Genomic DNA, 21,265 nt, shown 5'->3' on the forward strand with positions numbered 1-21,265 from the left:
GCAATGAAGTCTGCTTCAGTAGTAGAAGGGGCTACTACTGATTGTAAAATAGCCTTCCAACTTAGGACACGCCTTCCAAATAGGAAGATATACCCTGATAATTACCTCCTCTTGTTTAGATCTCTGGCATAATCTGAGTCAACATACTCAATCAGCTCTGGTTCACTGTCTGGAAGCTGTTGGTACATTAGTTTAGCATTAAAAGTACCCTTAAGATAACTCATAATCCACTTTGTAGCCTCTCAGTGCCTCTTACCCGGATTAGCCATGTATCTACTCACCAGGCTAGTAGCATAGGCAATGCCAGGTCTTGTAGACACCATTAGATACATTAAACTTCCCACAGCTTGGGAATAGGGGGACTGTTGACATTATTTACTGATGTTCAATATCTGATTCTCTGGGTGAATTTTCTGCTGAGAATTTGAAATGGTTAGCAATAAGAGTAGTCACTGCTTTAGCCTCTGTCATCTGATACTTCTTTAACAATTTACTGCAATATTGTGACTGATCAATGCTTAGAATACTAGTTTTTTTGTTTCTAATAATGTCAATTCCTAGTATTCTTGTTGCATTTTCCATGTCTTTCATTTCGAACTCTGATTTAAGTAGATCTTTTACTTTATTCAGTTCTTTCATAGTTGCTCCTGATAAAAGCATGTTATCCACATATAGTAACAAGTAGATAGGATGACTGTAGGACTCTGTATTTATGTAAATACAACTGTCATTGGAGCTTTTGTGAAAACCATTCTTCTGTACAAAATCACTAAACCTTCTATTCCAGCATCTAGGGGACTGTTTGAGGCCATAGATAGACTTTTTAAGTAGGCACACATAGTCTTCCTTCCCTCTGACCTCATACCTCTTTGGTTGGCTCATATAGATAACTTCCTCTAGGAAGCCATGTAGAAAAGTTGTTTTAACATTTAGTTGCTCTAGTCTAGGTTATTTTGAGCCACAATAGACAACAATAATCTTATAGAAGTCTGCTTTACCACTAGAGAAAAAATCTCATTAAAATCATCACATGGCCTCTGTGTAAAACTCTTAACAAATAGCCTAGCTTTAAATTTAGGTCCTTGGTCATTAGAGAAACCTTCCTTCAACTTGTACACCCATTTGGATGCAATTGGCTTGCATCCTTTTGGCAAGGTGTCAATCCCATGTGTTGTTTCTCACTAGTGAATCAATCTCTTCATTCATAGCTTCTATTGACATCTTAGCTTTAAAACAACTCACTGCTTCTTCAAAGGTTGAGGGTTCTGAATCATTAGACAAATCAAAAGTATTCAAAGCTAAGTAGTCTTCATACCTTGAAGGTGGCACAATGTTTCTTCTCTGCCTATCTCTAGCTAGGCTGTAACCTCTCAATTCTGGTTCTTCTTGCCTGAGATCAATAGTAGCATCTTCTACTTCTTCTTCTAGATGAGGTAGTTGATCAAAAAATGATTTAGAACTTGAAGGAGCAGAAGTAGGGATTAAAACTTGCTCCACCTCAATTTTATCATTCTTCACTTGAGGTACTGAAACATTAGGATTAGATCTCTGCATATACATTTCATCTTCTCTTAAAACAACATCTTTGTTGGTGATGCATCTTTTCTCAGTAGGGTACCACAGTCTAAACCCCTTAACACCTTCTGTGAAGCCCAAAAAACATACACTTCACAGCTCTGGTAGCTAATTTCCCTTTACTCTGATGAACAAAACCAGTGCAGCCAAACACCCTTAAGTTATTCAGGTTAGAAGGCTGTTTGGTCCACCTTTCTTCAGGGGTTAGAAGGTTAAGAGATGCATGAGGGCATCTATTTAGTGTATAGATAGTGTATGAGGCTGCCTCTGCCCAAATTTCTCAGGAAGTATAACATCAGACAATAGGCTTCTTACTCTCTCCATTATTGTTCTGTTCAACCTCTCTGCCACCCTATTTTGCTGAGGTGTATACCTAACTGTCTTGTGTCTAGTTATACCATGTTGTCTGCAAAAAACATTAAACTCCTCTGCACAGTACTCAAGCCCATTATTAGTTCTTAGACACTTAATTTGACAGTTAGACAATTTTTCAACCATGATCTTCCATTCTTTAAACTTTTCAAAAACTAAATCCTTAGATTTAAGGAAATATATTCAACTTTTTCTTGAGTAGTCATCAACAAAGGTTAAAAAATACCTAGCTCCACTTAAGGACTGAAAAGGTGAAGAACCCCATAAGTCTGAATGCACATAGTCAATGATGGCCTTGGTTGTGTGCTGAGCCTTCATAAAACTCTACCTAGTAGCCTTTCCTATCACACAATGTTCACAAAAAGATAAGCTCTGATGAACTCCCTTAGGTAGAATACTTGATTGGCAAGAGTTTGTAAACCTTTGGCACTAATGTGTGAGAGTCTTTTGTGCCATAGATCTCCTTCAGTAGGCTGATTTAGAGTCACAATCAAAGCTGAGAGAACTTTATGAACTTCTTGAACAACATACACTCCATTAATCTTCACCCCTCTAAGGATAGGCTTACTGTTCTTCAAAAATTCATAGTAACCTTCCTTGCCTCTGTATTCACAGCCAATAGAATCAAGCATGCCTAGTGAAATTAGATTTCTCTTCAGTTTAGGCACATGTCTGACATTTCTCAAGAGCTTGACTATTCCATCTTCTAGCTTTAGTGAGACTGAGCCAATCCCAACCACTAGACATGAGTTATTGTTTCCCATGTAGACAGATCCTCCATCCAACTCTCTGTAGGTACTAAGCCAATCTTTATAAGGTGTCATGTGGAAAGAACACCCTGAATCTAGAACCCAATCTAGGTTCTTATTAGCTTCTTCTTCTACCTAACAATTGGAGGTAGCCAAAGCATCAGAATAAAAGTAAGAGTCCTCACAAGCTGAGGCTTCACCTGACTAATTAGGTTGGACTTTGGGTTGTGGTTGTGATTGCTTGTTTTTCTGCTCATTCTTCCACTTCAAAGTTCTGCAATCTTTGATTAAATGTCCAAGTTTTTTACAATATTTGCATCTGACCTTGGACTTTTCTTTCCCTTCTTCATTTGAGCTCTGCTTTCCTTTTTCCTTATTGTTCTGTTTTGATTTTCCCTTTACAAATAAGCCCTCTGCAATAGGCTTGTCTTCCTTGCTAGTAATCAGCTCCATTTCTCTGATTTTTAGAGCAGAAATTATGATGTCAGTAGTTAGGGAATCTCTCCCATATTTTAGTGCAGTCTTCATATCTCTATAGGAATCCGGCAACGAGTTGAGAAGCATAAATGCTTCATTATCTACCCCAATCTCTTCTCCTTGAGTCTTGAATTCAGTAGTTATCCTCTTGAAATCATCTAGATTCTCTGTTAAGGACTTAGAAGCACTCATCTTGAAGGTAAAGAACCTTTCCCTTAGAAAAAGTTTGTTGGGCAGATTTTTAGTCTCATATAGCTCATTCAATTTGCTCCACATCTTAAAAGTTGTCTCTTGATCAATCACTTGCCTTAGGACACTGTCAAACAAGTTTAAAACCAGTGTTCCATGAGCAATTAGGTCCATGTTTTTTTCTTCTTCTTCTGTTGCAGTGCTCGGCAGCTTGGCTGAATCTTCTAGGGTTTTATGAGCCCTTTGTTGTCCCAAGATAGCCTTAATTTTGGTTTTTCACAAACCAAAATCGCCTTTCCCATCAAATTCTCAATGTCATACCTTGCTACTGCCATATCTGTTTCAAATTTCAACTGAAAGGCTCCAAGATTTTTCTTCTTTTGAATCTTGACTAATCTTAAAGCTTACTTGCAGGCTCTGATACCACTTGTTGGGTTTGATATGAGAAATATGGGTTGGAATAACATAGACTACACTTGATCTTTGGGCTTGACAAACACTCAGGCCCTATACGAATACCGGATACCACCTTACTTCTTCACACAAACACAAAATAATGTGTTGAAAGCATAATCCGTGTGATGAAAGATCTCGACCTTACACTTTGATGGCTGAGATTAGAACTTGGCACTTCTGCAGATTGTAAACTTCGAATGACTAACTTTTCTTTCCTTTGTTGCAGAGAAAATCGAGAGAAAAGAAAAGAGAGAACCGGAGGAATGCTGCCGGAAATCGCAGGGGCGATGAGGCTTCCATCGTCTAGGCGAAGGGATGTAAAGTTGGAGGCCGTCTAGACGATAAGGGACAAGTCGTCTAGACGATGAATTACTGAAGATCGTCTAGACGATGGGGTTCAAGACGATGGTCGTCTACACGATAGAGATGCAGAAGTAAACGATCGTTGGCTAAAAGCTAAAACGATCGTTGGTTAAAAGCTACACGATTAGTGGATCAAAGGTACACGATAGATGAAGACGATCGGGAAGAAGATGAACACGATGGTTTTACGTGGTTCGGCCAAGGGAGGCCTACGTCCACTGAGAAACTGACAGGAGTCTTATTCAAGATTGCTACAAGATAATTTTTTATCACACTGTACAATTTTTACTCTCTCAATTTTACAATTAGTTACACAGTGTATTTAAAGGTAGCTTGAATGTAACAGATTTGTAACTGATTTGAAGTTATTTTTTAACTTGCTATATAACACAGTCCATTAGCTATTATGTCAAGGCGGCCCATGTGGTTTATTTTGATCATATTGAGCAGGCCTAAAGCCCATTGCTCAAGGGCTATTTTCTAATCATAGTTTTTCCGTTGCTTGATTCCATTCTAGAAACTATTATAAGTAGTTATTAGAGAATTGATTCAACGTGGGTGTTTTTAGCTTTGGCAAGAGTTTTTCTTCCCATATTTTATATATATAATTGATAGTAGAAGGTTCATAGAAGAACTCATTTAATCAAAATGATTTATTGTTATTATTTTTTCTTAAGAGAGAGAGAGAGTCAAACGATTTATAATGAAAATGAAAATGAAAAATTATATTCGGCGATGATGTTTGACGCTGATTACTTGTCTGAGGAAAAGAAAGAGTGTCCCCCGAAAGAAAGCCAACACAGATGACAGATTGAAGAAAGAACGCGGAATTTGACGTCTGTATCCGCAAATCTCCCTTCGAAATAGCCCTTATTCTTCTCCATTCCCATTACCCACATCCTTCTTTTCTTCTTCCCATTTCCATTTCCCTCCGAAAACTTCTGTTTCCTCTTTCTCTCTCTCTCTCAACAATCGCCATTTCCCCCACTTCCCATAATTCCATCAATGGCGTCCCAATCCCCCTTTTCATCTCCCCAGATCTGACCCATTTCTGATTCCTGCGTCTTTTTCCATTCATGGGCTTCCTCTTGTTTTAGCTCTACCCAGATCTCCTGCTCCAACCAGAGTTAACTCCAAATGGAATTGTCTTCCTCTGTTGATTCCCTCGATATCCACCTGGATCCTCTTCCCACGGACAAAGAATGCCAGGATTTTCCTTTCCTTACTGTACCCTCAAAACCCTCTGATTTTGGGATCCAACCCGATAATCAGTTCCACTCGATGAGCGCATTGGAGATCTTGAGAGAAACCGTTCGGATTCTTCGTTACAATTCTACTGCGTTTGTGCTTATTGCTACTTTGCTCATTTGCCCTGTTTCCGCTGTGTTTCTATCCAATGTGTTAGTTGATGAGTCGATTGTTAAAATGCTGACTATTCGATTGATATTAGTTGCCAAGTCCAGTGGGCTTCCATTGATACCTATCATTGAACATTCATGCCAGAGATTTGCAGAGTCGATTCTTTCCTCAGCTATGTGTTTTCCTTTGTTTCTTACTCTTTCCTTGGTATCAAAAGCGGCCGTCGTTCATACAGTGGATTGTACATATGCGAAAAGAAGGTTTGAATTAGGCCAGTTTCTTGCTATAGTTCGTAATATATGGAATCGTCTTCTCTCCACGTACGCTTCAGTGTGTCTTGCAATTGTTGGTTGTCTTACCATGTTCTTGGTTCTGCTTGGTGCTGTTTGCAGTACTTTTTACGTATTGGGGTCTTCTCCTGATCTAATTGTATCTGCTGCTTTGATTGTGGGACTTGTCTTCTCTGTTATTTTTGCTAATGCTGTCATCATCTGCAACATAGCCATTGTTATCTGTGTGTTGGAAGATGTAGCAGGACCTGGGGCATTGCTTCGATCTTGTGTTCTTATTAGGGATCAGACTCAAGTGGGTCTTTTGATATTTCTGGGATCTACAATTGGGACAGTGTTTGTGGAGGGATTGTTTGAGCATAGGGTTAAGACATTAAGCTATGGAGATGGGTCTTCCAGGATTTGGGAAGGCCCTCTTTTGGTGGTTATGTATTCATTTGTTGTCCTTACTGATTCTATGATGAGTGCAGTTTTTTACTTCAGCTGCAGATCTTCAAGTATGGTGATCTCAAATGGTGAAAATGATTCAATTTTGGATATTGAAGTCTCTGATGGATCAACTGGTATTCTTTGATTTGATAGTTTCATAGATTGATTAGACACACAGATCTCTTTCTAGATGATACCAAAATAGATTTGTTGCCTTGATTTCTCTTCTGTCAAGTCACAACGATCTGATATATTGTGAAAGATTAGATGTTGTAACGGTAGAGTTCCGATCTATTCATACATTGTAGATAGATACTTCATACAACTGGATATAATTGCTTCGTTGATGAGCATTAGATGTGAAGAAAGCAGAATGTCTACACAAGTTTGGAGCATCAAAAATAAGATCACTTTCACGTTAGTTAGATCACAGAAAGGCTTGGAAAAGTTTGGTTGATTAGTTTTCTAATGCAAGAGCCATATTCCGTTACTATTTGTGGAATGTAAACAATCATTTGGCAGTCAGAATGTTGAGTTTTGTTCTGAAAAATGAATATGAGAAAATGATGTTGTGTAATAGAAAGTTGAAGAGAAGTGGTGACCAAATTTCCTTGCTTAAACACTGGATTCAAGTTGGAAGGCTGCAAATGAGTGTAAAGATAAGATATTCATTTGGAAGAATGCATGAAGTTCCCAATGGAGATGTGGGTTTTTAGTGAATTATGATGATTTCTAAAGGATATTGTTCATTTTGGACAGCATTTCTTCATCAGTTTTGCTCAGTTGATACTGTTCGAAATCTTGAGCGGCATCTAGAATAAGTTCTTGATCGATTTCTCCAGCACCTGAAACTCGAGGTCCAGCTTCCAACTTTTCTTCTCTTAAATTGCCTTGCTTTCTTCAGTTGGATTGCTGCACTGGCTCTTCTTACCCTTGTTTTGCTTTGGCCAATTCTCAAATAATGAATGATGTGATGTGAGGTTTGATTCAATGACAATAATACTTGGAAACCTTATGGATATCTATGCTCAGTATTTTTCACCATTTATTTAAAGTATACCCATGAAAATGTGTGTTTCCAATATCCTTCCTATTCATAAAAGTTAAGTAGCTTGAATTAGGTACTATTTTAACTCATTTCAACTCTTAACTCCTATCAATGTGTTTTGCCCAGAATATAATTAGGATGCAGATAACTCACAACTAACAACGTATTCTAGCTAATGTTTATGACTTATCTCCATAATTCATTGTTTCAATCTCGAGATTGACTAAGACTCCATCAAAAACAAAGTCTTCGTAGCTTTTTTCTTTGGCTATTAGTCATATGAAATTTTTATTGGTCAAACTTCGAATTTTCTTTACTTTCTACCGCTGCATTTAGAGATACCATTCTCAGTCCTGCCATCATTTCATTTTCCATCCCTATAAAATTTTTCATTTAATTTTTGAGGATTGAGATAGAATTCCTGTGGGGACTTTATAAGAATTGGGTTCCATGAAGAATTATTTTCCATCTAATGTAATTTTTTTAAAAAAAAAAAAATCAATTAAACGATATCTTAAGAAAATTTTCAATTAAGTAGTTAATTTTTCAGCACAAATCCTCATTTTACGTAATTAATTTTTCATGAAAAAATCTTAAACCACTAAAATGAAACAAAATGGAATGGAGCTCATTCTTTGCCTCATCAGGGGCAGAACTTTGAGAGAAAAACGAACATCTGGTGGGTTCTACTAAATTTGTCATATTTTGAAACTCATTGATATGGACTAACATAAAATCAAAAGGTCATGCTCTTGTAACTTGTAAGACAATAATAATAATAATAATTTGAAAGTACACAACTTTCAAAGGATTAATCTAAGATAATAGTCTTAAGTAAGAACCAAATTTGGTCTATTCTCCCTCGAAATGATTTAGGAAAGTATGTTTTTAAAAAATTAATTTTCTTTGGAACACTTTTGATAAACTCCTTAAAATAAAAAAATGTATTTTTATATACAAGTTTATCTGGTTTATTATATTATAAAATTGTTTTTGTTAATGTTAAATTATTATAAAGGAATTTTTTTGGTAGGTGGTAGTCGGAAGTTGGCCGACGGTGTTCGTCAGAATTGGTGGCTAGAGTTGGCCAACGACGATTTCGAGAGGTTGTTGCCGGAGTTTGTTGGTGGTGGTAGCAAGAGTTCCTATTATAAACTAGGGAATTATTAACCATGAACACTCAAATAAGAATACAAGGGTTGGATTGATGATGTATTTTTGGACCATCTCGAAAATTCATGTTGGTTGGGTTGGCAACCCAAAAGAACCAAATAAAGTCTCCAATCCAACTTGAAAAATTCGGATCGAGTCGGATTGGGTTCTTGAATTATAACTTTTTTTTAATTAACAATATGTAAGTTTATCTTCAATACATAATTAATAAGTAAAATTTAAATACCAAATATCTATAATATTTATTACAAACTTTAAACAAAACAAATATCAAAACGATTTTGAAAAAGATACTAAACACTCACAAATTAATCGAACTTTAAACAAGGAGTATATATATATATATATATATATATATATATATATATATATATATATATATATAATTCCGGTTGGTTAGGTCAACCTAAATTTATTTTAGCCAACCCAACAAAATAGAAAAAATTAACTCAATCTAAGCCTTACATTTTTTTGAGTTGGGTAATTCGAATTGTCGGATCATTTGAACAACCCTATGCTCAAAATTCATTAGATTAAAAATTGATTTCAAATGCTTATCGTAAGCCAACTTATTTGATATACGGCTCAAATTTAATTTTAGGTGAATACTTTAATCATTTGAAAAGTGATTCCAGTTCCAAACACGCCCTTCTCCTTGTTTGTGGTACGGGCAGGAGAAAACCCCACCATGAATCAATCACAATTTCATTGGGCTTCAGGTCGGAGCCCACAATTGAAGAACCCAAATATCATCATCAAACAATGGAAAAGCTGTAGACTGCAACCGAGCAGAGACATAACAGAGCCAGAGGAGAGAGGAAAGAAAGAGATTGGAGGATGAAGTGAGAGATTTTGGTGGTGCCAATTAGGAACTTCACGATCGTTTGATAAAGAAAGAGACAAAACGCGTTCCGTCCGATTAAATCAAGAACAGGCAGAGGAAAAGGACGAACGGGACGGGACCCTTCCTTTTTCTTTTCTTTTTTTTCTTGAAAATCGACGCTACATTACGCCACACAACAAAATTTGAAAACGTCATGTCGGTATTAGATTGAGCTCGTTGTCGTTCCTTCCATGCGGATCCTTGGGGATTGAGCCGCCTGATCTAATTACCTGGACTGGACTGGACTGCACTGAAGCTGGACCCTCTCTTCTTCAGAATAAGGTTCCATCACCGACACTAACGAATCTTCTTTCTTTTTTTTTTTTTTTTACGTATTTCTCATTTACTACTCCTCCGTCCTTTAATTTCGCCTCGATTTTCGATTCTCGAATCTCGTTTTTGATCTTTTCATATCGGATTTCATTCATTAACCTTACCTGAAGCTGAGAGAAGTTTTGACTGTTAGTTGGGGAAGAAACTCTTAGCGCGAGCCGCGCGAGCCGGTTGAAGAACATAAGATAACCCAACTCTAATTCTTCTTCTTCTTCTACACGAATTTCAAGACCATGCATACTAAGCCCTAATTTCTTGGTCAACTCATTCTTCATTCTAGGGCTACATTTTCCACTTAACAACTTTTATTTTCCTTTTCTTTTCTTTTTCTTTTTCTTTTCGAGAATATTAAAATCAAGCGTGAAATATGAACTTTGTTTTTATTTGTGTTCAACCTCGTAGACGTGGGGCCAACCTGAAGAATTCAACACCAGTAAACTTAACGCTCCTATTTGTTGCATGCCACGTCAGCATATATATATATATATTAAAAAAATATTTGTAAGTCAAAAAGGATTATAAGTGCCCAAGTAACCTTTTTAACTAAAATTGTATTAAAAAAAAATGAAATTGGTATCATTACATAAATCTGAATGGTATAAAATCCTTATTATATTTATATATCATCCGAAAGACATAAAAGTGGGACAGAAAACCTTTTTAAAAAAGAAAACATTAGATTCCTTTAGAGATAGAATAATTGGTTGGAATTAATTTACTTTTCGTACGAGACAATATAAGTCGAGAGCCTTCTATCACTATCAATCCAAGTAGTGTACCATCATATGTGGAAACCAAGAGATATTAACAAATGAAACTTGAGTAGCTAAGTCACACAAAACTTTGAAATTCTCTATACCAACCAATATTACTACTTTTTATTTACTCTCAATCACATCACCATAATTTTAAAACCTCATCAAATTGAAAGACCAATTTTTTTTATTTTTATTAAATTATAAACAAATATCTCTAGAGTATAAAAGTTAGTTACTATATCAAACCACTATTAAATACTATGAATTATTAATTTTAATTTTGTATTTAAAAATACTTTTGTCGAACAAGTTTTTTTGTTTAGTTGTGTACTTTTTATAGTATATGATCCGTTGACTTAGTCGTTAAAGTTAGTTGTTAGATGCACGGAGTTGGATGTCGGAAGTGGTCGCTGGATAAGATAGATGGAGTGGGTCTTCACCGGAGGTAATTAACGAAGGTGATTGTCGGAGTTTGATCGTTGGAGGTATTCATCAAAGCCAACGGTGGTTGTTGCTAGAGTTGGACATTGGAAGTGGTCATCCAAGCATGTCACTGACAATGATTATCATCGAAATAGGTTAAGGGTGAGGTATAAAGATAAACTTTCTCGATAAATCAACACATTTTAGTAATGAAGACTAAACTTTTGAAGGTGAACAATGAACTAAACTGAAATGGTGAAATGTGAATCAATGCCCAAATATCCGATATAAACTTTGATGTGTCGGATACGATCTGAGTTTGATAAATGCACATAATTATATAGAAAAATAGAGGTAAAAGTGTGGGGGAGGGTCCCATAGAGAGGTGATGGGTTCAAGAAATTATAGTCTTTGTGTCGCGTCGGATTCAGAGGCCGTGCAGTACTTGAAAGTTAATCTGACGCAGAGACATTAATGGTTATGAAAAGCTGTAAAACCAAACCACACAGCATGAAAAAAGATTAATTTAAAATAAAAACTATGGCCACTTATTTATTTATTTTTAATTTATTTTCCTCTACAGACAAAATGGCAACTCCAAAAGTCAGAACTTCACTTTACTTCTTCTCTCTTTCCTCTCTCTAATAAAATAAAACCCACTCTGCCTTTTCTTCTTCCTTTATTATTCCTCATGGGGTTTTGCATTGCATTGCATGAATCTGTAATGTCAGCTACATTTTTCTTTTCTTTTTTGCATTTTGGTCTCTCTTCTTCCCAAAATACCCTTCTCTGTTTTCCTCTGCTTTTTGCTGAGAGATTTCTTTCAGCACTTCTGACACTATGTGTAGTGAATTTTTGGGGTTTGGACTTCTCTTGGGGTCAGTTTGGACATTTTGAATGAGGGATTTCGCTTCTTTTTGTGATCTAAGGCTGGGGTAGGTTCTGCATTTGCAACAGCAACACTTTGTCTTAATATGATATCTTCTTCTAAAAAGTTCCTTTTCTTTTTGTAATTTTTCTCTCTTCATTTTCTTTTTCCTTACACACACTCACCTGATGAACCACTTTTACTTTAGAGCTATAATAATAGGGGAATTATTTAAGTGTAATCATAGAAACTTTGTGCATCTGATAAAACATGGCAGAAAAGGAATTACTTGTAAATTTTTGGTAATCATTTTGATGGCCATTACAAAATAATTACTGTAAAGTAACAGTTTCTTGGAATAAAGTATAATGAATTATACCACTGTTCATCAATCTACACATTATTTTATGGCCTAGCTTCTATATCTTTTGCAAGGTCAGCAAGAAGAAATAGTGCAGATGCGAATCTATCAACAGTAGCTAAAGTTTTCAAATGTTGTCATTTATTAGGAAACACGGGCATTCACTTCATCTTGATCAATGGCATCAAAGATATACCATTGGTTGCATAAGTGGTGGGAACTACAACAAAGTTCAACAGTAAAACATGAGTTTTCTAACATTTTCGCTAAGTTTTGGTAGAGGCGTTGTTTTTGGAGGAGCAGCTCGAGAGACCGTGGATACTCCTCGAGTATGGGCTGTCGAATCAGATCGTTCGAGGTAAAGTCTGCCTCTATAAGCAGCAAGATGAGCATAATAAGCTGGAGGTACTAATGAAACAGGCTTTGTGCACCTGTTATACGTGTAGCATAAGTTGTAAACTAGCTTTTGTAGTTCATCAGAAGTGAACTGATTCTCATCACACAAGATATGATAATGTGTAGGCCTGCTTGTTCCCTTGACCCCCCAGTGGCTGCAGAGATAGAAATCGAATTCCTTCGGGTGAGTAATTACGGTATCAACAACCGTCCCAGGAGGAATGTTTTCATCGAGAACCTCAGTTTGATTTGATGATGGATCGACTTTGAATGGGAACAATCTTGTGTGATGCCTCTTCTGAACAACAGCAAAAGTTATAGGCGGTTTATAATTGTGGAACCTAGAACAGGCTGTTTTTATAGCTTGTAATTCCTCTTGAAGCACTTTGTAGAACTGGGTTTCACTCACACCATCTCTGAAGAATATGATTCGTGATGGCAATTCGTTTACTTCTTGATAAAATTCCTCGAGCAACTCTTCAACCATTGTTCCGAGATCCACAATAATTTCTTGTCTGTGTGTTTGTGATCTCATTCTTGAGACATACTTGTTTGCTGCTGGCCAATTCATGCTACCAACCACAGCAGCTATGGAGGGGCTAACATCATCCAAGGGATGAGGATGAGTTACATCAGCGCCCATGAAGATAACAGGCTTATCGGTTCGAAGCAGCCGAGGTACTTGGGAAGGTAATGAATTGTATAAAGCAACAGTGCAGCCACCAACCTTGGCATTGATCTTAAGAGCCAAATTAGCAAGAAATTGGGAGCTCAACTTGGCAAGATTAGGATAGAGGCAGCATTGACTTACAACACCAATACCAGTCTCGGCAATGCGTTTCAAATCTGCATAGCCTTTGTGTTTCCTCTCCATCACACAGATCAAGAGCTGAAGGTTGTTAGATGCAGCTCCATGAAGCTTCTTAAGCTTAGATTCCAGCAGTGAGACACTGTTGAGTACTTGGGTTGGTTCAAATTGAGGTGGTACGATTGTTTTACTGTTGAGAAATATGCCTAATTGGTCACATCTTCTTGAGAGCTGGTTTATGAATCTTGGAATGTTCAACCTCTGATCCGGTACACCGCCGAAACTTATCAATGCCCATCTCTCAATTCTTGTTGCCTCGAAAACGTGGCAGTCAACAAGGTTCCACTGGCGGTCATGGCGGGAGGGAATTAGATCTCTAATCTGGCCACCATCGCCAAGTTTAAGCTTGGGAGGTTGAAGAACTCTCCCACTTAATTTGGTCATTTCCTTTGAAACTTGGAGGCTGAATTCTCTTCCCTGGACCCCACTGTCCACCAAAGCAAACAAATGATGTTAGAAAATGAAAATGAAATCTTAAGCAAATTTCTCAAGAAATTACATTCAAAAGCAAACTGTCTTTGGAGATTTCCAAATTTACCTGGTTGGCCCAACAGGACCTTGCATGACGCCATCTATATTAGCTTTCCTTTCCTTTGGCCTTTGGCAACCCATCTTAAGCATTCTTGTAGTCTGTTCATCAGTGAGCTTCCCTAGGAACTTCTGCCCTTCACAAATCATACAAAGCTCCATAGGAAGATAACATGGCTTACTCCTACTAATCTGTAAACAAGGCAAATTCCTGAATTGAATGTCATAGTTATAATGATCCTTGAAGTAACCCACCAATCTTAGATTCTTCCCGTTTCTATCAGCAAACCAGAGACTCTCAGTAGGTTCATCTGTTAAGCCATAAACTCTATATCTCTGAACACTCTCTCTGTGACAAACAAAAACTCTGATATGCATTAAAGCCTTCTCCACTTCCTTCCTTTCTTCAATGGTTAAGCCCCTTGATTTCCTCTGAGAAAGTTCTCTAAGAAAATCAAGACGCTTTTGCAAGTAAGGAATCACTCCAATGCTTTCATGGAAAGCAGTAACAGAGCAATCTATGTTCATAGCCAAGCCTTGCTGTGTGGGTCTAAGGCTTTGGAAAAAGCCTCTCAAGCCAACAACTCCTCCCCCAATTTCTTTGCCTCCCCACATTGAACTTGAATACAGAGATCTTCCCAAAGGTATACATTTCTCATTTGGCCCTTCCCTCAATACAACATCTAAAGCATGCAGATAATCCTGAGGAATTGGAATCCAATCATCTCCCTCTTTTGTCAAGTATCTATTCAGTTCCATACCATCAAATTTTGAGACAAGCTTAATACTTATCCTGAAGAGTTTGAAAGCTTGCTTATGTTCAATCTCTCCTTCAGTAACTTTCATCCTGCTGGAAGGAATTGGAAGGCTTACATAGAACTCGAGCCTATCTCTTACAAACTCAATTGAGCTGTAAAGATTCTTGCGGCCATCATAAGCAGGAGAAGCCCCAGAGAGCAAATCTGAGTTGTCCTTTACAAGTTTTTGTTTGATCATTCTAGCAACTTCTTTTGAAGGGTTGGGAGAGATTTCTACATTGTAATGATAAATTCGTTGTGAAGGGTCAAATTGAACTAAGAAATGGTTGGCTAAAAGAGGAATAACCGGCCCTTCAACACCTCCAGAATCTGGTCTTCTTGCAGCCACTAATACCTCTGGTTTACTTTCACTCAACTTTGCATTTTCTCCTTTAAGTGGCAAACTGCTTTTCAGTCGTAGCCCTTTTGGAGCTGAATGAATACACGTGTTCAAAGAACCCAAAAGAAAAAAGAATGTCAGAATGATTACAGTCCACTCACCTCCACTTGAGAAACTGTGGAAATGCAGAGGTCAACAAATCCCTAATCAAATAAAACAGAGAAAACCGAGAAAAACACAAGAAACAAGGGCATTCATAGAGTTTTACCTGGAGAAATCTTTATTATTGGAACATGGGTATCAGAGTTGGCAGCTAGAGGAGGGTTATTAAGCCTACAAGAAGGTTTCTGCAAGTGGGGTTTTGGTCTAATGGTTTTATTGGGAGGAAGACTGGGAGCTAGAGCAAGTTGCAGAGGAATAGGAGGAGGAAGAGGAAGGGGAAGGGGAAGGGGAAGAAGAACAGGACAGCATCTTTGGAACTGGTTTTGGTTATAAAAGGCGTACTGATTTGAGTACTGCCATAGTTGATGATGCTGATATTGGTGATGAAGATGATGAAGATGATGAAGATGAGGAGGGTGAGGATGAGGATGAGGGTTTCTCTGAGCTTTGAAACTCCCAGTTTTGTTGTCGTTGCTGTTGATGCATTTGCTGATAGTCTTGGGCTCATCTGACTCTTCCATGATTCGATTAAGAGAGAAAATGGTTTCATGCGGATGAAAGAAAGTGCAGTGCTGAAATACAACAGTAAGTGATAAATGGGTTCTGTTTTTTATTTGTTTATATCAACTGTAAGGTATCTCAGTGCCTGCTGGGACTGTAGTTGCTGCTGCAGAGAGAGAAAGAAAGAAGGGAAAAGAGAAAAGAAAGAGAGAAGGTTTTTAGTTTCTTAAGGTTCAATATGTCTGGGCCTGATGGAGGTTTTATGCTGGTTTGTATATCTGGAATGGAAAGAGTGGAAGGTGGGGTATAAGTCTGGTTGTAAAGGTTGGACACATGGGATTTATTGGTATCTCCATCTCTCTACTTATTAGCCATTGGAATAGTTTCTTTGCATACTCTCAAAGCATGTAGACCACAGCTAGGATCTCTTTTGGAAATAATGAAAAAAGGTTCCTTTTTAATCCTTCAACTAAGTCTTCTGGAACTAATGGAAAAAAGGCTCCTTTTTAATCCTTCAACTAAGTCTTGTTTTCAAACTAATGGAAAAACGTTTCTTTTTAATCCTTCAACTAAGTTAGTTTTAGTATGTTAAAATGGGTAGAATTCTAAGGTGATGGACGAAGTTTTTAAATTGATACACTCATTTGTTTTTTTATGGATAAACAACCACACGTCACTATAACCAAACTCTCCCAAACACCAAAACAAAATGGAATGCGGAGAACACGTATGGAGAAACATCTTTCCAGATCAAAGAATAATCTTGAGTGGAAGAAAATGTTGTAATAGCATGAATAGATTTTTTCATTTCTCGAGGGGTAACAACCCTCCTATTGAAATGGAGTTTGATTCGTTGAAAGTTGTTAAGTGCCTCTTTGGTAGGCATTAGGCAACTCAGATTCTATTTTATGTATTCAGATTCACGAAGTCCAACGAAATATGTGTTTGGTTGATAGTCTGAATTTGTATTCGAAAACTGTTTCGAGATTCTTTGATCTAAACTGTGCAAATTCTAAAAACAATTTTTCTATGTTTTTAGTGTATCCAGATTTTGAATTCATGATTTTAAAATGCAAGATTATATTAAGAATGATTTAAAAAAACAACAAATATATTATATCATGTTATATGCAATTATTTTTGTTAAATTAAAATATGTAATATATTACATAATATATATTATATGATATTACAAAATTTTAACATAAAACAAGTTCATAAATTATTCATTAGTAATGGTTTATATTCGAACTAGTGTGTAGTGAGTAACTAAATATATTTTCAGACACATTTTAAAAAATTATTGAAATTGAAATTTAATTTTTGAATCTGTTATCAAACACATATATGAAAACATAAAATACAACTATGGTTTCTTTAAACCACTTTACTTCAAAAAGATTGTCTATCAAACACTCTTTAAATTTCTAAAAAGGAAGGAGTCTTTTTTTCCCTTGTTGCTGAGTTATGATTTCTCACGGAGGACATTCATTTAGTTGGAGGCAATTTAATATTGTCCATTTTTTTAATTAAGATTCGTTGGATAATCATTTTATTTTTTATTTTTGGCTTTTAAAAATGAAGTCTTCTCCCATTTGTACAATGATTTGAATATTTTTCAAGTACAATTATTGAATTCTTAGCCAAATTCCAAAAACAATATTTTAAAAGTTATTTTTTTTAATTTTCAAAATTTTGCTTGATTTTTTAAACTATTACCAATGAAGAAATTTGAAAGTGGAAGTAGTGTCTATAAATTTAATTTTCAAAAATAAAAAGATCATCAAACAAAACCTAAAAGACAGACCTAAATTTTAGTGTATATTTTGTCAAGCTTGAAAATAACATTTTGAAATTATTGACTTTGATTCTAGAATTGAAATTTTAGGGTGGAATAAATGAACTCCCTTCCTCCAATGAATTGAGGTTGCCATAGTAGCAATTTTGCTTGAGGAGGTTGAATAAAGCCTTTATTTTTATCCACTGTTGGAGGTCAATTCATTATGCCTTAATAAGAGTTTGTACTTCTTCAGTCTCCACACTTTTCTGATGAATGATTTGTACCCATTCTTTAATTTCAACTTAAAGAACAAATATGACCCACAATTATAGATACTCACTGAATAATTGTCATTTTCATTTTGTATCATGTCTTCATTTTTGCCATGAAAGAGAGAAATATATTCTTCAATTTTATCCAGACAAAGATAGAAATATATTCTCCATCTCAGTTCAACTTTATTTGTAAATACATCATCTCAAATAAATATGAAATATAATCACATATTGTTAAGGGACTCCATCAAACAAAAGCCTTCATACTTTTGAGGGTTATTATCAAATCAAATCTTAAATTGAGGCCATTGATAAATTTGGTGGAAGTATCAATTGATGTACACGTGTATATGTTACTTCTGTCTACAAATTATATATAAAATTTCAATTTTTCCTTCAAACCATAAACAAAATTTCAATTTGTTCATTAAGCAGAGCTTTTTCTATTTGAACGAGTTATTATAAATTATAATTATGAAATGAAAAATAAATAAATAAAGGAGTGATATAAGACTTGTGCATTTCACATGACAGTACACCCATTCAGTAAGTAAAGCATCAATTATCCATCATGGAACTAAAAAAAACTTCTGGTTCTACGCTTTGGAGAAATATCAATTTAGTTATTGAACTTTAGTTGATAATGATTTCGTCCATGAACTCTCAAATTAGTAGCAATTTAGTCATTAAACTATAATAAGTTATAATTTAGTTCTTATCATGAAAAATCTCTTCAAATTAAGTGTCACCTTTGATTATGTATAAGAACTTTTAAAATTCAAAGGTCGTTGAAGTTCTAAAACTAAATACTTATAAATTTGAAAGTATGAAAACTAAATCATTACTAACTAAAATTTGAGTTAAAATTCAAAGTGTATTTAAACCCATACATGTGTATACCATTCCCACTTCAAAATCTGCAAACCATAGAGCTAAACCAAGAATTAAATGAAGAAAAATGAACTTGAATTTGTTTAGTCAAAACTCAAAAGGCTTTAGATGTAAAAATGGAAAGACAACAGGTAATGAAAATGAATTATCAATAAGTTGGCAGTTTCCTGTGTCTGTTTTGTAGCATTGTGAAACAGTGAAAAACAAGTAGGAAGGAAATGAAAAGCAACAGAATATGTGTAAACAATAGAAAAGACAAGGCTGTTTGGTACCTGATTTTGACATTCAATTTGCTTCAAAAATTTATAATCATAATTTCTTATTTAGATCATCATCCAATCCACCAAACAGTCCTTATGACAAATGACATTTCTCTATCACAAATACCATACATCTTTTAAAACAAATGAGCATACTAAAAAATGTAGAAATTGTCTTGTTAGAGATAATACATCCACCAAAATGCTAAAATGTCTTCTTTAGATTATCATCCAATCCACCAAATACTCCTTTACTGGAAAAGTAGAAACTGTCTTGTTAGAGATAATACATCCACCAAAACACCAATACGTGCATTATTATTTACACTTCACTTTACACCAAAATAGAATAAGAATTCATATACCAAAATGAGTTTAACTCAATATATTCATTATTATTTACACTTCACTTTACACAAAAATAGAATAGGAATTCATATACGAGTTTAGCTTAATAATAATTGACATGATGTCTCTTCCTAGAAATCAAATGTTTGATCCTCATTCCTGCCATTGTTGTACTAAAAAAAGAACAGAAAAGAAAAAGAATAGAAATTCCATGCCACAAGGTGTCATGCACGTTAGTTCGATCCTTTTAGTATTAAAAAGGCACAATAAAAGGTGTTCCAATTACCACGACAATGATAACAATCATTTTATCGACAATGTTTGATTAGTGCGGTTCAAATCTCTCGCTCTAATTTACGCATGTGCAGTTCAAATTTTTCGCTCAAATTTACGCACTTGATTAAGGAAAAAGAAAAGCTAAAATAGAAGTAACAATAATATAAATTTAAAAGGAAAAAGAAAAAATTGCACCTGCAAAAGCCACCTTTTTTGCTCCTTTTTTTACATTTTCCTCGTTAACATGATTGGTGGGAGTGAATGGAGGATAAATATTAAATGGGATATTGAGCACTTGGGGAAAGGTGAGTCTACTTTTGCCTTTTCTTGGCTTTTCTTTTCTATTGTTTTCCTAAGAACATTGTATCTGTATGTTGGGATAGTGGTTTTTTTTTTATGGTCAAATAAGCAAATTCAACTCATCATATTCCACTAATGTCGACAACCTTCAAATTTCACCATTAATATAACACTGCCGTCGCCAAATTTTGTGGCTTTCGGTCGGATCGGCCAACATTTTAGGCTTTGTTTTGACTTGACAAGAAGAGTTATTACTAGTCTAAGTCAATCAAATCAATAGAAAATTTTCATCTAACGTTCTTTTTAGGAGTAATAATCAGTACAAGAACACACAAGGAAAACGACCTATAATTATTGTTGTCTTGCCGTTTAGTAAACAATTTACCTGTAGATTATGATAACTAAAGGTGGAAAGTGGTGGCCTACTGTTGTTTACTTAATCATAGTTTCGTGCGATGAAAAGACCAAAGTTGGATCAGTGGGATAATGGAATCCTAGCAAGAGGAAGAGACTAGACATTTTCCAAATCCAAGTATGAATGTGATAGACCGGTGGATAGTGAAGGAAACGGACATATTATCCTTTTTAACCTCTCCTTGTGAGGGGTTGCAATTGCAAGTTGCAACATCCTTGATTGAAGACTAAAATTAAAGCCAAAAGAAGAAATCTTTGGGAAATGATGATGAATTCTTTGGATTTCACCAATCAATGAGAATCCAAGAAGTGTCAGTAGTAAGATACTTGCACCAATAATACATAGTGGGTGGGCGGCATAATGCCAATTTAGTGGTGCTGCTTATCATAATCATAAGGTTCAACTCAAACTTATATTCATATCATCATATATAATTCACAGGAAATTAATGCCATATCTCTCATTAAGAACTATTTTTAATGGGTATACCTAATTTACTGGTTAGATTGAGGTCTGTTTTGTTCGTTTTTCAATCGAAATATTCCGCATCAGGAGAGAACATTAAGTTATCAAAGAGGTATATGTGTCTTTCAAATGATTGTTTTTCTTCTCTCCTCTAGAAGAAGTCATCTTTATCTGAAAATAAGTAGCCAATGAATTGAGAATGAAGAAAATATCAGAAACTTTATCACAGGTTGTGATGAGGTGGGGCAGAAGTTTTGATGAATATAGAAACTCCCACAAGGGGGAAGAGAAAGAAAGAGACTTTCTTCTGTACATTTTTTGGAGTTTGAACCTGAGTCAAAGTCGTAGATACAGAAAATTATGGAAGTGGAAAAACCTATCAGCAAAAGTAAGATACATTAGTTCTACGAATAGATTGTAGTAATAACCGGCAGACAGGCCATATAATTATAATCTAATCAAAGAACAGTAAATTTGATTACTATCTTAGTAAAAATAAACGAAATAAATATGGACAAATTGCAAAAACCACCATTGAGTACAGTGATAAATCCAAT

General features: G+C 35.6%; 2 protein-coding genes across 2 annotated transcripts; one reads left to right on the forward strand and one right to left on the reverse strand.

The window, feature by feature from the left end:
* The first annotated feature begins 4,829 nt into the window (after positions 1-4,829).
* On the forward strand, positions 4,830-7,278 carry LOC120080772 (Son of sevenless protein). Its single transcript, XM_039035398.2, has one exon. It carries the CDS (start codon positions 5,319-5,321, stop codon positions 6,402-6,404), a length of 1,086 nt encoding a protein of 361 aa, XP_038891326.1. The 5' UTR covers positions 4,830-5,318; the 3' UTR covers positions 6,405-7,278.
* Positions 7,279-12,221: 4,943 nt separating this feature from the next.
* On the reverse strand, positions 12,222-16,130 carry AGO7 (Argonaute family protein). Its single transcript, XM_039036280.2, has 3 exons — positions 15,304-16,130; positions 13,909-15,127; positions 12,222-13,797 (listed from the first exon to the last, which is right to left on the reverse strand). Exons 1-3 carry the CDS (start codon positions 15,716-15,718, stop codon positions 12,339-12,341), a joined length of 3,093 nt encoding a protein of 1,030 aa, XP_038892208.1. The 5' UTR covers positions 15,719-16,130; the 3' UTR covers positions 12,222-12,338.
* Between the last annotated feature and the right edge of the window lie 5,135 nt (positions 16,131-21,265).

This window comes from Benincasa hispida, chromosome 7 (genome assembly GCF_027475165.1).
Source record: "Benincasa hispida cultivar pf3 chromosome 7, pf3_genome.v1.1, whole genome shotgun sequence".
NCBI lineage: Eukaryota > Viridiplantae > Streptophyta > Magnoliopsida > Cucurbitales > Cucurbitaceae > Benincasa > Benincasa hispida.